Genomic DNA, 17,277 nt, shown 5'->3' with positions numbered 1-17,277 from the left:
CTAAAATGTCACCTAGTCTCCGGGGTATGTGTATGTGGTCTTCATTACTCATTCATTTGTTCACTAATTTTTCCAGTATTTATTGAGTGCCCATACGTGCCCAGCACAGCCGTGACCAAGACGGATGCTGTCAGGGCCACGTGCATGTCCCTCAGGGTCCACCTGTTGACCTCTAGCTGCCAGGCTCTGCACCCCTGGGCCCAAGGGTGTTTTCTGGAACCAATGTATACAGCAGGCAGGAAATGCCAGGGAATTAAGTGTTCCCTGGGAGCAGCTCTCAAGCAAAGACTGGCTGGACTTGGTATATAAATACCCCAGCTCCCTTGCCCCTTGGGAGAGATCTTTCTGAGATGTGTTTTCTACCACCCTAGCATCTCCCTGGTAGAATTCAGCTCCAGTTCCCACTGGAGAAGCCCCTGTGCTGGCTGCCTTCCCTTCTCCCCTTTGCTGTCTCGCTTCCCCACTCCCCAACTGGTCTCTCCTTCACGCCCCAAATCCGCTACTTGCACTTGAATCCTCGTCTTGGAGGTCTGCTTCTAGGGAAAGCCCCTAGAGCTTTTATTCTATAAAGAGCCCCTAGAGCTTTTATTTTTATAAAAGCCCTCATAGAGCTTTTATTGTAATAGTGGGGAGACACAACAGACCCAGCCCGGGAGGCCCCTTACCCACATCAGCCTGACAGCCTTCCTCGTGGGTTTCCCTCTCCAGGACTATCCTTCCTACCCCGGCTTCCCACAAAGCCAGTACTCCCAGTATTACAGCTCGTCCTACAGCCCTCCTTACGTCCCGGCCGGCAGCATCTGCTCCTCTCCCCTCTCCACGTCCACATACGTCCTGCAGGAGGAACCTCACAACGTCCCCAGCCAGAGTTCTGAGTCGCTTGGTGGTAAGTACAGTCACTGTCATGTGGTCATTCCTGGCTGTGGTCTGAGCTCTTATATGAAGGATGGACTGGACATAGGTCCCAGTTGTAATGAACCGGTCACCCAAGAGCTAACTTCATCTTTTGTTGGCTTTTCCGTGTGTGTGTGTGTGTGTGTGTGTGTGTGTGTGTATTTAATTGCACCCATGTTTAAAAGTTACAGATTTTTACCTAAAAATTCTAATGTCTGCCTTCTCTTGAAAGAAGATCTGGTCACCCTAGGTCCACCTTATTAAGTCACAATGCTTGTCTGGAGCTGAGTAATGTCTGCCCCGTTCAGACAGGGTACACACGACTCCACATCCAGGCCCCTTGGTGATGTACATCACTGTGCGACTAACTTGCCAGCCTACGGATTCATTCATTCGTTCCGTAAATCTGCTATGCACATGTCTTCTCTTTTATGAGATGATTTAGGCTCGTCACCACTAAATAACATGACAGCCATAAATTAGAACATCCAATGATAGTAGATATCATTGCATTTTATTCTTCTTTTCTGAAACCTCCTGTTTCTGGGGCTTTGTAGAAGCTGAACGAGCATGATGGTTTGTGAATGTTCATTCAATAAATATTTTTTGGTTGATGGCTAGAGGAAGAACAATAGTGAAGACTCACCTCTTTGTTCCTGAAGTTCTTGGTGCAGCTGTTGCTTTTTTTCCATCAGTTGGGGTGAGTTAGATAATATTGGTTTGGTGACAAATGGAGACAATGTGGCCAAGCATTTTTAAGTCAACTTTGAAGGACGTTTAGGGTTTGAGCATTGATTTTGGTCATTGTGACCTCATCCCAGAGTATAGAATAAATGCCTAATACCCACATTCCAATTTCCAAATTGCTTCCTTGGAAGAGTTTGAAGTGTAACAAACTTTTCTTTGTCATAATCCTGAATTATCTTTGCCCATCCTGCTTTTCACAATGTGGCCTCGACACACTGGTTTCAGAAATGAAATATAAGCAGGAAATCTTCCAATAGACGCTACTATCTATCTGTAATTTGATGGTGAACTGGATTCCAAAGACTTACTTCCCGGGAATTTGGGTCGTGTGGGAAGGTCGTTTTCGTTCCCCATCAGGAGTGAGCATAAAGGCTCATTTTGTGTCGTTGAAAGTTTTCTTTATTGTTTCCCCCTGTTCTTCATCTATCCCCTGGTCTAAGGTTCAACAATAAGTGGTTGAGATGGTTTTTACTGTGTGTCTAACAAGCTCACATAAAATCTAGTGACATAAATAATTGTCAGCTATAACCGAGGTCTCTTGCCTCTTCTCCCCAGTGTCCGTTATAAAGGAACGACATTTAAGCATACTCGTTTTCCCACGCACATAGGCACACGCTTATGCACTCTCTTAAAATTTCCCATAAAAACTCCACTTTTGAAATTATCCAGGATCTGCTTGAGTGGTTGGTTCCAAATTCCAGAGGCTCAAGAGGTTTATATCTTACCGACAGATCATGCTCACTCTTTGCGTTGCCCGGATATGGTATCCTAATGCTCTTCTCCTCCCTGGCCCCCAGCCCTGCCACAGCACCATCTGCATCGACATGCATTAACAGTTACATTAAGCCCCAACAATTTGCAGATGATTGCAGGGCAGTTCGCTGATGGAGAGGGCAAAATCTGAACATCTGACGTTACTCAAGAGAAAAGACAAATCAGTAGTGGTTGCTTGAGGACTTTTTTCTTTTTAAGCATTTAAGTATGTTACAAATTATCTAAAAAGAAGTTGTAGTATATTTTAAATTTCTTAGATCTTCTCCCTCAGTCAATAGAAGGAGGAATTTTTTTTAATCTCTCAAGAAGAAACTTGCAAGGTTCTTTCATGCAATTTGGCAGCATCTAACAAAATTGAAAATGCAGGTACTCTTTAACCCAGTTATTCTACTTCTAGAAACTTATCCTAAAGATAAATTCCCACATAGATACAAAGACTTAAATTAAAAGAATATTTTTTGAGCATTGCCATAGCAAAAGACTGAAAACAACGTAAATATCCATTAATAGGAGTCAGGTTAAATAAATGATGGCGTATCCACCACTGGCACACTATACATCTGTTAAAAAGAATAAGTAAGCTAGTTATATCTTCACTAATATGGATCTCTCTTTGCGCTATTGTGATATGTGAAAAACTATGATAGTGGCAGAACTATGTGCGTGATATGATCCTGGAGTTTTTTTTCAATATAAGTATAGTTTAATACCTATATTTGCATAGGAAATTTCTGGAAGGATGCAAAAAAAACTGTTAACAGTCATTTTCTCTAGGGAGGAAACTAGAGGGAAAAGACTTGATGTAACAGACAATAGGCCACTCCACTTAACAGCAAAATTCACATTTTTTCACGTGCACATGAAACATTTACCAAAATAGACATATCCTGGGCCATAAATCATGAAGTCTCATTACATTTAAAAGGTTTCAAGGCATACAAAATGTGTTCTCTGAAAACAGTGGAATTAAATTAGAAATAAATAGCAAGAAGATTTTCGGAAAATTCTCAAATAGTCAGAAACAAAATAGCACACTTCTAAATAACCCATGTGTGATGGTTAATTTTCTGTGTCAACTGTCCAGGCTATGGGATGCCCAGACAGCTGGTTAAACATTATTTCTGGGTGTGTCTGTGAGAGTGTCTCCGGAAAACACTAGTATTTGAATCAGTAGACTGAGTAAAGGAGATGGCCCCCACCAATGAGGGCAGGCATCATTTAAATCCAATGAGGGCTCATCTTATAGAACAAAAAGGCAGAGGAAGAGTGATCTCTCTGTCTCTTTTATTAAGCTGTGACATTCATCTTTTCCTGAGACATTGGGGCTTCTAGTTCTAAGCCTTTGGACTCCAAGACTTACATCAGTGGGGGCCCCTTTCTTATCCCCCACCCCTGGATCTCAGGCCTTCAGTCTCAGACTAGGAGTTACACCATTGGCTCCCCTTGTTCTCAGGTCTTTAGACTCAGACCAAATTATACCACCAGTTTTCCTGGTTCTCCAGCTTGCAAGTGGCAAATTGTGGGACTTTTTGGCCTCTGTAACTGCATGAGTCAGTTCCTATAATAACTCTCCATATATATAAGTATACACACACACACATACACACACATATATACACACACACACACACACACACACACACACATATGTTCTGTTTCTCTGGAGAACCCTGGCTAATACATCACAAGTCAAAGGAAAAATCAAAGGTAAATTTAAAAGTATTTTGAACCTAATGAAAATGAAAACACAGCATATCAAAATTTATGGAATGTCACTAACACAGTACTTAAAGGGAAATTTGTGGCACTAAATCCCTATATTAGAAAAGAAGAAAGGTTTTAAACCAAGCACCTTATCTTCCACCTTAAGAAACTAGAAAAAGAAAGGCAGACTACACCCAGAGTAAGTAGAGGACAGGAAATAACAAAGATCAGAATGGAAATCAATAAAATCTGAAAACAGAAAAACAATAGAGAAAATCATTGAAACCAAAACTTGGTTCTTTGAGAAGACCAATAAAATTGATAATACTCTACACAAGCTGATATGGGGAAAAAAGAAAACATATAAATTACCAATAAAATGAGAGGTGACATCACTACAGACCCTACAGGTATTAGAAGGCTAACAATGCAATAGTCAACAACATAGATGAAATGAAGAAATTCCTTGTGGGACAAAAACTTTTGAAGCTTGTTCAAGAAGAAATAGGCCTATATCTACTAAATAAACTGAATTTTTTTTTTGTTAAAAATGTTCCCATAAAGAAATTGCCAGACCTAAATGTCTTCACTGATTAATTCTACCAAACATTTAAGTAAGAAATATCAGTTCTGCATTAATTCTTCAGGAAAATTGAAGAGGCAGGGATACTTCCGAACTCATTCTATGAGGAACGCATTACCCTGATGCCAAAACTAGGCAAAGACATTAAAAGAAAACAACAGACCAATATTTCTCATAAACATAGATACAAAATTTCTAGACACAATGTTAGCAAATTAGCCCAACTGTATATTAAAGGATACTATATCATGACTAAGTGGGGTTTATCTTAATGATGCAAAGTTGGTTTAAAATTTGAAAATTAATGTAATTCACCATATTAAGTAACTCGAAAGAAAAAAAAGAGATTATCTCAACATATGCACAGAAAAACATTTGACAAAATCTATCATTTGTTTCTGATAAAAATTCCAAATTAGGGGTAGAAAGGAACTTCCTTTATCAGAAAAAGGCATACAGTGGACTGAATTTTTATATCCCTCCCCCCACAATTTATGTGTTGAAGACCTAATCCCCAGTGTAATGGTATTTGGAGGTGGGGGTATTTGTGAAGTAATTAGGTCATAATGGTGGAGTCCTCAAAGTGGGATTAGTGCCCTAATAAGAAGAGGTACAAGAGAGATGATATCTCTCTGTCTCCCCACCATGTGTGGAGACAGCAAAAAGACATCCATCTGAAAACAAGAAGAGGATTCTCACCAGGAACCAAACTGGCCAGAGCCTTGATCTTGAACTTTGCAGCCTCCAGAACTGTGAGAAATAAATCTCTATTGTTTAAGCCACCCAGTCTATGGTATTTTTTTTTTATAGCAGCCTAAACTGACTAAAATAGGACAGCTACAGAAAACCTACAGCTACCCCCCTAGGACCAGAAACAAGACAAGGATGTTGCGGCAGGTGGGCTCCTTAGTTGTGGCTTGTGGGTTCCTTAGTTTTGGCTCGCCGGCTCCTTAGTTGTGGCATGCAGAGTCTTAGTTGCGGCACGCGTGTGGGATCTAGTTCCTGGACCCGGGATCAAATCCAGGCCCCCTGCATTGGGAGCACAGTCTTATCCGCTGCACCACCAGGGAAGTCCCTACGTTTGACTTTTTAAGACACTGCTAAATTGTTTTCCAAAGTGGTTGTACCATTTCACATTCCCACCAGCAGTTAAGGGAGTTCCAGTTGCTCTGCAACCTTGCCAACCTTTGCTATATGGTCAATCTTTATAATTATATCCTTTCTAGGGGGTATGTAGTAGTATCTCACTGATGATTTAATTTGCATTTCTCTGATGACTAATACTCAGCATCGTAATCATGTGCTTTTTTTGCCATGCCTATATCTTCTTTGGTGAAATGTCTGTTCAAGTACTTTGCCCATTTCTTTATTGGGTCACTTGTTTTCTTATTATTGGTTTCGAGAGTTTTAAAAAATATATTCTGGATGGTTAATTTTATGTCAACTTGACTGGGCCAAGGGAGGCCCAGATAGCTAGTAAAACATTATTTCTGGGTGTGTCTGTGAGGGGTATCTCCAGAAGAGATTAGCATTTGAATCAGTAGGCTGAGTAGAGAAGAGCTGCCCTAACCGATGTGGGTGGGCATCCAATCTGTTGAGGGCCCAAATAAAACAAAAAGGCATAGGAAGGGCAAATTCTCTCTTCTTGAGCTTGGACATTCATCTCCTGCCCTCAGATATTGGAACTCCCCGTTCTTGGGCCTTCTGACTCAGACCGAATTATAATATTGGCCTTTCTGGTTCTCTGGCTTGCGCAAGGCAGATTGTGGGATTTCTTGGCCTCCGCAGCCACATGAGTCAATTCTTATAATAAATCTCTATCTATATCATCTATATCTATCTGTCTATATCTACATCTATATCCTACTGCTTCTATTTCCCTGGAGACCTCTAACTAATACAACTTACTTTATCATATATATGTTTTGCAATTATATTCTTCTGGACTGTGACTTGTCTTTTCATTCTCCTAATAGTGTCTTTTGAAGAGCAAAAGTTTTAAATTTTCATGAAGTCCAATTTATATCAAATATTTTTTCCTTTTGGGTCATGCTTTTAGTTTTATATATGAGAATCCTTTGCCTAACCCCAAAGCACAAAGATTTTCTCCTGTTTTCTTATATAAGTTTTATATTTAGGTCTATGCTCTATTTTGTGTTAATTTTTGCATGTCATGGAGGTATGCACTGAAGTACAGTTTTTTCTGGATATAGATATCCAGTCATTTTAGCATCTTTTGTTGAGAAGACTATCCTTTATTGCTTTTGAATCTTTGTCAAAAACATTCATATACATGTGGTTTATTTCTGCACTCTCTATGCTGGTCCACGGATCTACTAATCTACTGGTCTAGTCTATCTTTATGTCAATACCATACTGTCTTGATTACTGCGGCTTTGTAATAAGTCTTAAAGTCAGGTAGTGTTAGTATTCTAATTTTGTTCTTCTATATCAGAGTTGTTAAGGCTATTCTAGGTCCTTTGTGCTTCCATATGAAGTTCAGGATCAACTCGGCAGTTTCTACAAAGAAAAAAGCCTGGGATGTTGACAGAGGCTGTGTTTGATCAATTTGTAGAGAATTGGTATCTAACAATAGTAAGTCTTCTGACCTGTGAATGAGATACATCTCTTCATTTACTGAAGTCTTCTTTAACCTCTCCAAGTAGTGTTTTGTAGTTTTAGGGGTACAAGTATTGCACATCTTTTGTCACATTTATCCCTAAATATTTCATATTTTTCGATGCTACTGTAAATGGCATTTAAAAATATTCTATTTCCTACTGCTTGTTGTTAGCATATAGAAATACACTTGGTCAACCAAATAAATATTTTTTTTTTAAAAAAAGGTCAAACGTAGACTTACCATATATCCTAGTAATCATGCTCTCTCATAAGAAGAAAGCTTATGTCTATACAAAGACTGATGAGTGACTGTTCATAAAAGCTTTATTTAGTCCAGCCAAAAACTAGAATCAACCCAAATGTCTATCCCCAGGTGAATAGGTGAACAAATGGTGATACATCCACACAATAGAATAGTACTCAGCAACACAAAGGAATGAACTATTGATATACATGACAACATGGATTGAATCTCAGAACAGTTATGCTGGCTGAAAGAAGCCAGACAAGTGTGTGTGTGCGTGTGTGCGTGTGTGTACACGCATACCGAGTGATGCCATTTGTTTAAAACTCTAAAAAATATAAACTAATTTATAGTGAAAGAAAGCAAATCCATGGTTGCCTGGGGGGGTAGCAGGAGGAAGAGACTATAAAGGAATTACAAGGAAACTCTTGGGTGCTGGATTTGTTCATTATCTTGATTGTGGTGATGGTTTCATAGGTGTGACCATATGTCAAAACTTACCAAACTGTGTGCTCTAAGTATGTGTGGTTTATTGTATGTCAATTATACCTCAACACAGTTGTTAAAGAAGTAAAAACATTAAAAAGGGAGAAATAAAAAGAGGGAAATGACTCCAAGAAAGATTCCTATAAATTGTTTTAGCATGTGTACCTCTGACTTTGGCCTTGAATTTTGACCCTTCATTCTCAAGAATGTATATGGTCAGAAAGGGCTGCTTTTTTTGGCACCCCTAATAAATTGACTCTACATAACACCTTATTGGGACATTTTGTAGGTAGCTGGTGTTTCCTCCTCTTTTTAATATTTGCCTGGATTTTAATGGGGCCAACAAGTGTTTTCTAAGCCTCCCTAGCCTTAGAACTACCTAGTGAATCAGGATAAACTTTATTTATGACTCTTAAGCATCTGTGAATTTATTTAGTGCCTGTTCCTCACCCTCCAAAAGAAAGTCTTTGCTAGTTTGATGTTTGGGAATCTCTAAGGCTGTATCCTAAAAATTTGGCGGAGTTGGAGACAGCCCAACAGTTCTGACAACTCAAAATCACATCTTTTCTTATTATGTCCTTAGTCTGCTAAGCAGTTTTATAAATATTAAACAAAAAAAATTCAGTCCCTTGGGTTTTGGAGGGAAATATTCCTTCCAGGGTAGGAAAAAAATTAGTCCATTGCCAAGCATTTTTATACAAAAGCATTTTCCCCCCGATGATCCAAGAACTGGCAATTATGGAAGGAGAGATGGAGTCCACAGGGTACATTTGGGAGCTAAAACGAGCAGCTGTAAGATGAGAGCGGGATGGAACGTCCTCTAAGGTTCCGTGCTGGTTTACGGTTCTGTCACTCTAGTGACAAGGGCAGGCCCAAATTTTACTTCTGCCTCTACCACTAATTTGTAGGGTAACAACAGGATTACGTCATCTCACTAAGCCTCAGTTCCCTTGTTAGTTAAATAAAGATGATAAAGTCTAATAAGATGTATTTAAAACTTCTGTGCTTAAAAAACAACACAACTTGGATGCTGGCTTTGGGAACTGAGTGCTGGGAACAAGTGCTGCCCATTTGTTCATTCAGGATTATTAGACAATTGCCCAAGGGCAGGACCCTGGCAGCTTCTCAGTACACTGTGTCCGGAAACACCACCTCGATGGGAAGCCACAGGTGCCCACCCTCGGCCCTGCACCTTCTCACTGATCCCCATGTGTATGTAGGTGTAGTCAAGCCAGAGCACAATTTAAATCATTTACTGACATCTCCTAATTGCCAGCCCTGTGCTGGACGCTTTTGCCTATATAACCTCAAGTTGACAAATTTCTTAACAAGTAAAGCTTAAATGACTGGCTTTTAGTAGAGAAAGTGGAGCAAGCCGCCTAGGGATAGGAACCTAGAGAATTCTCCCCACACACGCCCCATTCACCCCAAGGGAGGGATCTCTTAAAGGTAGAAAAATTTGATGCCCAGCTACATATATATGTATATATATATATGTTATTTTCTTCCTCCTGTTTGTCTAGGGATTCTCGGGCTTTAGGATATATAGACAGTTGTAAACACAAAACTCCGTTCACTGGAATTGTAGCTCCCCAGCTGCCCCTGCCCTCACTTCTCTCAGATCCCTGCTCGGCTGTCCCCTTATCCATGAGGCCTCCCCTATGCATGGCACAGGGAGATCAGCTCGGTGCTTTGTGACCCCCTAGAGGGGTGGGATAGGGAGGGTGGGAGGGAGGCACAAGAGGGAGGGGATATGGGGATATAGGCATAACATGTAGCTGATTATTGTACAGCAGAAACTAACACATTGTAAAGCAGTTATACTCCAATAAAGATGTAAAAAACCAAAAAATTAGTAACCTCCCAGCACTCCTGCACTCTTAGCCAATTCTCTGTAACATATGTCCCCACCTGGCGTATTATATAGTTACTTGTCTGTCTAATGTGTCTCTCCTCTCTCTAGAATTTAGGTGCTATGGAACCAGTGCCTGGAACCATACCTACTCAGTAAATCTTTGCTGGATGTATGAATGATTATGAATGGGCGGTTTGAGGCACTTTCAAGAGTAATTCTGATTCTACGTGATCTTTGCCTTCGCCGCTGCCTTGGGGACCTCCCACTTTGGAGTTAGATGGTTCTGGTGTAATAGTTCGTGAGAGGACACACTCAGCCAAGCCTCTGATATGTCTGCCCTTCCCTCTCCTACGCCAGGTGAATATAACACGCACAATGGACCTTCCACGCCAGCAAAAGAGGGAGACACAGACAGGCCGCACCGGGCCTCTGACGGGAAGCTCCGAGGCCGGTCTAAGCGGAGCAGTGACCCCTCCCCAGCAGGCGACAATGAGATTGAGGTAACTCAGAGGCTTCTGCCTGACTTGGTGAATGTCATCTCTACATGTGGCCGGAACAGGAGGCGTTGGGCAGAGTTCTGTCTGGGGGAGAATGGCCCTGTGTGTTCACAAAGAGCAGGAACAGAGCAAAGGGCCCTTGGTGAAAAGGAGGGAAGAATTCGGTTGGCCACACGGAAGCACCGTTGACTGGCCAGGCTAGGAAAAGTGACCCTAGAGATGGTAAAGATGGGTGATTCTCAAATGTGAGCCACAACAACATCCCCTGGGGGCCTGCGGAAACCCAGACGGCTGGGGCCACCCCCCAGAGTTTCCAATTCAGTAGATCTGGGGCAGGGCCTGAGAATTCACATTTCCAACAAATTCCTAGACAATGCTGAAGTGCATTGGGCAACACACTTTGAGAGCCTCCGGTAAAGATGACATTGGACAGTGGGCCTTCCCCACTGGGTTAGAGTGATCCTTAACCTTGGCTACATGGTACAATCACCTGGAATGCTTTTTAAAATTCAGATGCCCAGGCCCCCGGAGGCTGGCTCAAATAAGTTTGCATCATTTCTGTAATTCTGAGTTTCTCGGTGGTTCTCCTTCTGGGCTGCACGTGAGAATCTCCTGGGGAATTTTGAGAAACCTTCATTCTCAAGCCCAGATCAATTATTTCAGATTCCCTGGGGGCGGGACCCAGGTGTCAGTATGTTTAAGCTCCCTAGGTGATTCCAGTGCAGCCCAGACTGAGAGCTACTGGTCTAAGGGATGCGCCAATCTTTATTATAATAAAGCAAGTGTGGAGTTATCGGTCAGGCAGTGACATTTTCCCAAGCAAACAAACAAAAAAGAACGGCATGCATCAAAGATGGGGAAGACCACTAGAAGGGACAGAGGCAAGATGGATGCCCCCAAAACAGACAGAAGCAACTGTTACCTATCAAGGGAGAAAAATGGGCACACGCACGAGTTCGTACTTGTTTGCAAAAGGCAGTCATTTTGCTGGCTTGAGTGTGCCATGGGCGTACATGGGTAGTGTTGGCAAAGCTTGAGTCACTGTCAAGATGTCCAAATGCAGCATCATCACATCCCTATTGATAATCCTGTACAAATTATGTAGCAGCTACAAAGTTCAGCTGGCGATCTCAGATAAGCTAAGAAATACCATTTTCATCATTTCCTTAAAATCAGTGTCATTTTGACTCTGAGTCCCCACCCGCCAGGGTGGTAGGAAATTCCATTGCATTAATGGGGCCTTTCCCCTCCCAGAATTACATGAGAATCTCAGGGTTCAAGTGGTCTCAGAAAACAGAATCATAGCCTCTTTTGTCCATTGTGGCTTGGTGGCTGCTGCCTTTTTCTTTGTCAGTACCTGCAGTGGTCACTGAAAGTCCAGCTGTTCTCTGGGGTTTCCATGCCATATGTTGAGCATGGAAATCCTTGTTGAGAGTGAGAACATTGGCGTATTAGCTACGATCCTTTGGTTGCAAGCAACAGAAACCAATTCTGGTTACTTAAGCGACAAAGGATCTACCGGGAGGGAACAGCATGGAGAGGAAGTGATACAACCAAGGTTAGAAAGAACAGTAACAGAGACCACGCTGGGGAAGCTGGGGAACCTTCAGGGTGCCGGCCCCTTCTGGAGAGCGAGATATTTGAGATTCTAGCGCCATGTCACTTGATGTCCGATTCCAAGGAGGCAGCATCCCATCGGCCTGGCCTGGATCCTAATGCCCCTGATTGGGAGTCTCACCGAGATAGCACACAAAGGGAAAAGAAAATCGAGATGCTCCTTCTAAGAAGGAGATGGATGCTGGGGACCCCAACAACAAATGGCCAATACCAAGACGCTTGATATTTAGCCAGTATTCACTGGTAGGGCTGTACTAGCTAACCAGTGTCACTAGTAGGGCTGTGCTAGTCAGCCAGTATTCACTAAGAGAGCAGTAGCAGTTGTTTATGGCTGGTGTCTGTTCCGATCATCCTAGAAAGTGTTAAATATTTTGAACATCACACTCGTCCCCTACACTCGGTGTACACAGCCATCTCTTCTGTGAGCTCGACTGCCCTCGCGACCTGCCAGAGAGCAAGTATTCCCACTGCTTATGGGACTCTTCTCAGTCCAGAGGATTCTGTTCTTGCTTTTCCTCTAATTCTTAAAGCCACCACCTTCTAAAACCAAGGAGACTTGGCACAAACCCTTCAGGGAGATTAGGCCTTGGCACAAGGCTAGAAGAAAATGTACTCACTCTTGATCACGCTTGCTTTCTGCCTTCCCAGATGCCTGAGGATATTCTACCAGCTTGAAGTTGCAGAGCTATAGAAATCCTGGAGAGCAACACGTACTTTAATATTTTTTAAAAATGTATTCAATCACCTGACGTGGTTTCTGCTCTTGGTAGGGGACAGTGGGGGTGGAGAGACATTTTTCCATTAAGCTGAGAAGGGGGTGGGGGGGCATGGAAGGATTATGGGGTGATATTATGCTGGAAACATCTGCTTTTTGATTCCAGAGTAAGTACCACTGGGCAGGAACAGTTGAAAAGGTGTGAGCTGTGTTTCACCGCAGTGCTCAGTAACAGCACAGAGGTTTTGCATGGGTCACACCTCTTAAGTCTTTGGCACCGTTGCTAATGGCTGCAGCCCACGAGAGAGAAATTAGGTAGAGAAGTGGAAAGGAGGAAAATTCTGAGTATGTATTAGTTAAAATCCCTCGACTGCAGGTGCCAGAAACCAACTTGAGCTGGCTTAAGTGAAAAAGCAGAGTTTATTTTAAGGATACAGGGATTCTCTTAGAACCCAAGAGCCAAGGGTACAGCAAGTGTCAGCAAGATATTGGAACCAGAAGGTAGGAGGGGCAAGGAAACGCATTTACACCTTCTCTCCCTATGTTCCACAGTGTAGGTGCTAGAATCCCCAAGCGGTAGTGTCTTTTCAGTGGGCATGACTCTCCTTCAGGCCCCTCACTCTACTTCTGACTAAAACCAAGTCCTGCAGAAGTGTTGGGTCGTGTTTCCATCTCTCACCCCTCTGTTCCTCTCTCTCTGCAAACTGGGCTTCCCTGTCCTTCAGATCACATTGCTACCAACAGCCACCCAAAGACAATGAATTTCTTTCCAGGTCTCAATTTTGAGTTCCCAAGGAAAGGCCTCTGACCCAGCTGGGGTTAGGGGCTCACCCCTGGCCCAAACCCTGGTGGGCTAAAGAGTTAGGGTCACGAGCAGAGTGTCCACCGGGAACAGTATACCCACTGAGAATCTAACACAGAGAGATAGAATGGGGGACTGGGGGGAAGAGGGACAGACCCTCTTCAGAGAGGATACAGTCAGTAAATTAAGGAGTCTGCATTAAATTTGAAATTACTTGATTTTTTAAAGAGTTCTCTTACCAAAATTTCTAAGTTTAACTAATCCAGCCTAGTTAGTTCAGATGAATTAGGACTTAGCGTATTTAAACCCCAGAAGCTCTCTTCAAAAACAGTGGTTTTCAAACTTTTTTTTGTACCATGACCCATAATAAGAACAGTACTTATCATCATGACCCAGCATGTACATGCACATAACTGTAAAAGGTCAAAAAATGCACAAAATAATATTCACTAAAAATTGTTTCTGAATGAATAAGTAAAAACTTATGGCTGTCTCATTATCTTAAATGAATCATTTCCATGTAAAAATGGACTTTGGCAAGGAGTTGGGCCAGTGGCGTGAATTGGGAGATGCCAAGATGGACACATGAGGCAAAAAAAAAAAATAATTCACAAAATAATATTCAAGTCTACTAATTGTTTTGAAAACCTGTATTAATTGACCTTTTTCCTTCTAGATACTACCTTTCTCTTTACTTTTAAAGGCATTACAAATGTGTAAATACAACCACTGACCCCCCCAAAGAGTTTTCCAAGGTGGTCCATTCAAGATGGTAGACCGAGTAGGTGCCTTTGTTGCCCCCAGCACCAGCTACATAAATGATCACGCAGGCCTTTTGTTTTTAGAAATAATGATCACCAGAAAAAATTATGAAAACCAGCATATAAAAAATTGAGGCCAAGATAAATGAATAGGATAAACTATGAGAGGTAATTTAAGAAACAGAAAAGATCTTAGAAAAATTCTGCTTGGTTTTCTTATAAAGATTCAAGGAGGTCTTGTATCCACAAAAAAAGAAGTGCAGGCTATTGGGAAAGGAACACTCAGAGACAAAGTAAAAGCTACTGTACATTTTTAAATGATAGTGAGAATCAAAAGTTTCATAGAAGGGTGGGCTTGCCTGATGGTGCAGTGGTTGAGAATCTGCCTGCCAGTGCAGGGGACACGGGTTCGAGCCCTGGTCTGGGAAGATCCCACATGCCGTGGAGCAACTGGGCCCGTGAGCCACAACTACTGAGCCTGTGCATCTGGAGCTTGTGCTCCACAACAAGAGAGGCCGCGTCAGTGAGAGGCCCGCGCACCGCGATGAAGAGTGGCCCCCGCTCGCCGCAACTAGAGAAAGCCCTTGCACAGAAACGAAGACCGAACACAGCCAAAAATAAATAAATAAAAATTTTTTTAAAAAAGTTTCATAGAAGGGTTGGAAGAGAAAGTTAAAGAAATCTCTGAGAACATAGATCAGAAAGACCAAATTACAGAACACTGTTTTTAAAAGATAAGCAATATCAATCCGAAAGATCTAATTTGTCTATTGGGAATTCCAGAAAGATGTAACAATGGGAAAGATTGGAGGACATTATTTAAAGAAATAGGCTTGAGAAATGTTTGAGTGCTGAACAGTATGAATGAAAAAAGACAACACCTAGATATATCCTCATGGGATTTGAGGATGCCAAGTATAAAGAAAAGAGCCTAAAAAATCCAAAGAGAAAGAAAGCAAAACCTGTAAAGAACTGAGGATCATGTGAAACATCAGACTTCTCATTAATCACGCTTGACACAAGATAGATTCTTTCAAAGATCTAGAGGGCATTATTTTCCAATTGGAATTCTGCACCCAGAGGAACCTTAGAGCGAAATAAAGACATGATCAGATTAGCAAAAATGCAGGAAGGTTACTTTCCATGCTCCTTTCAGAAGAAGCAACTTAAGGATGTACTCAAGCAAAACAAGGAGGAAAACCAAGAAAGAGACTTGGGATCCAGAAAACAGTGGATCTGACCCAGAAACGCAGTAAAGGGAAGTCTCAGGGTGCTAGCTATGTAACAAGCCTGAAGATGATCCAGTCCACATTGGAACATTCTGTCACAGAGGAAGAACATCTTTGATACAGAGGATATAGCTGAATTTGCAATTCTACTGAAGGCATGTTATTGGAAACAAGAAAAGAATTAAAGCAATTAATAAGCTCCAGCAAAAACAGAAAGTTATTCCAGACAGGCGTGATTCCTATGAACAAACTGAGATATGGCATGATTTTAATCAGGATGGAGTATAAGAAAGGAGAATACACATGACCTTGGTGGTAGGAACAGTCTCCTTAAAGTGGCTCTGGAGTTATGACATTAGATACATAGGGAAGGAAGTGAAATCCTAGCACATTACTTTGCTCTGCAGTGAACAGTAATCACAAGATGTACATAAATGCTCTATACTGGTCACCAACTTTTAAAATCAACATATAGACAGAGCACAGAAGTCTTAAGTACAATTATAAAACCCAATGCACAAACCAGCTTATCCACATTGACAATGCAAAAGTGAGGCTAAAGCTCAGCTCTTCAAGAGGCGAGGAGGTAGTGGGAACAGGTAGGGACACCAATGTCCATATTTTCCATATTGGGTTTGCTGTTTTAGCCAAGAGAAAATACCCAGTGCTGATGGGAATTGGAAATAGAGGGGTTCGCATATGTGAAAACTATAAAATTCTGGAGAAATGGGGGAGATTTACCATGAGCTAAACCCTCATCTTTCCCATTGCCCAGTCAAAAGATATTGTTTAAAGTTGGCAAATCAATAAGTAAAGGTATGTTATTTAGAGTTATAAAGGTAATCAGCAGAATTGCTAAAAACAGAAATGTTTAGAAGTAGCTGGGCTTACGGTGAGCAGTGAACGTACAATGGTAGTATTTCATTTTGTCAAATGAGTTCTACGATTTTTATTGCTTTTGGACTGAACTCCTCTTTTGAGCTTTTATGTGAAAGGCAAGAACAGGCGTCTTGGTTCTGGCATCTGTGGGTTGATAGGAACCCAAAAACTTGGCCATCAGAATATATTTTACACAACTGAGGTTGAATGGGGACTCGAGGATACATGCGTGAGTCACATGTTTTATAACTTAAAGATAATGTTTTTCAAGACATATTTTTCCTCCCAGGGAATTAATTTCTGCAGACATTAAGTCAAATGCAAGCAAGTGCATTTGTCTCCATTCTCTCCCTCTCTTTCATCACAGCGTGTGTTCGTGTGGGACTTGGATGAGACAATAATTATTTTTCACTCCTTACTCACGGGGACTTTTGCGTCCAGATACGGGAAGGTAAGAATCCATTTTGCCCCTTTTCTTTTTTTTTTTTTTTTTCTCAACGTGACAGTCTGTCCAGCTGGTTTGCCTTGGGAATTACGAGGGCAGTTCATAGGACGGCTTCTCCAACAAGCTGCCCCTTTGCGTCAGCCGGGCTTTGGAAGGCCTATGGAATTTTCCCTTGACATGTGAAATTTTAATTAGCTTCTCCCATTGTCTCCCATGCCTTTTCTTCCAACACATGAAACATTCAACATCCACTTGATAGGATATAAGCTTGTAGTCTTCGGCTGTCTCCCTCCTCCTAAGAGGGCTAAGAGATGCTTCAGCCAAACCCAGTAATCCTAGCTGAAAAACGAGGTAAAGTACTTTTCTTCTTCCCTGTTGTTTATTCTAGTGTCTCCGGCAGATGAATTTAATTTTCCTTCCATT

At 41.7% G+C, this 17,277-nt stretch overlaps 1 protein-coding gene across 2 annotated transcripts in view; it reads left to right on the top strand.

The window, feature by feature from the left end:
* Positions 1 to 17,277, top strand: part of EYA2 (EYA transcriptional coactivator and phosphatase 2) — a 256,403-nt gene that overhangs the window by 165,798 nt on the left and 73,328 nt on the right. For both annotated transcript variants that reach the window (XM_032606781.1, XM_032606780.1), the window contains exons 7-9: positions 709 to 886; positions 10,267 to 10,409; positions 16,777 to 16,860. In XM_032606781.1, the coding sequence (XP_032462672.1) occupies positions 709 to 886; positions 10,267 to 10,409; positions 16,777 to 16,860 (405 nt within the window). The remainder of the gene's footprint in view (positions 1 to 708; positions 887 to 10,266; positions 10,410 to 16,776; positions 16,861 to 17,277) is intronic.

Source organism: Phocoena sinus, chromosome 15 (genome assembly GCF_008692025.1).
Source record: "Phocoena sinus isolate mPhoSin1 chromosome 15, mPhoSin1.pri, whole genome shotgun sequence".
NCBI classification, from domain to species: domain Eukaryota; kingdom Metazoa; phylum Chordata; class Mammalia; order Artiodactyla; family Phocoenidae; genus Phocoena; species Phocoena sinus.
This window is presented reverse-complemented; position numbering and strand designations above follow the sequence as displayed.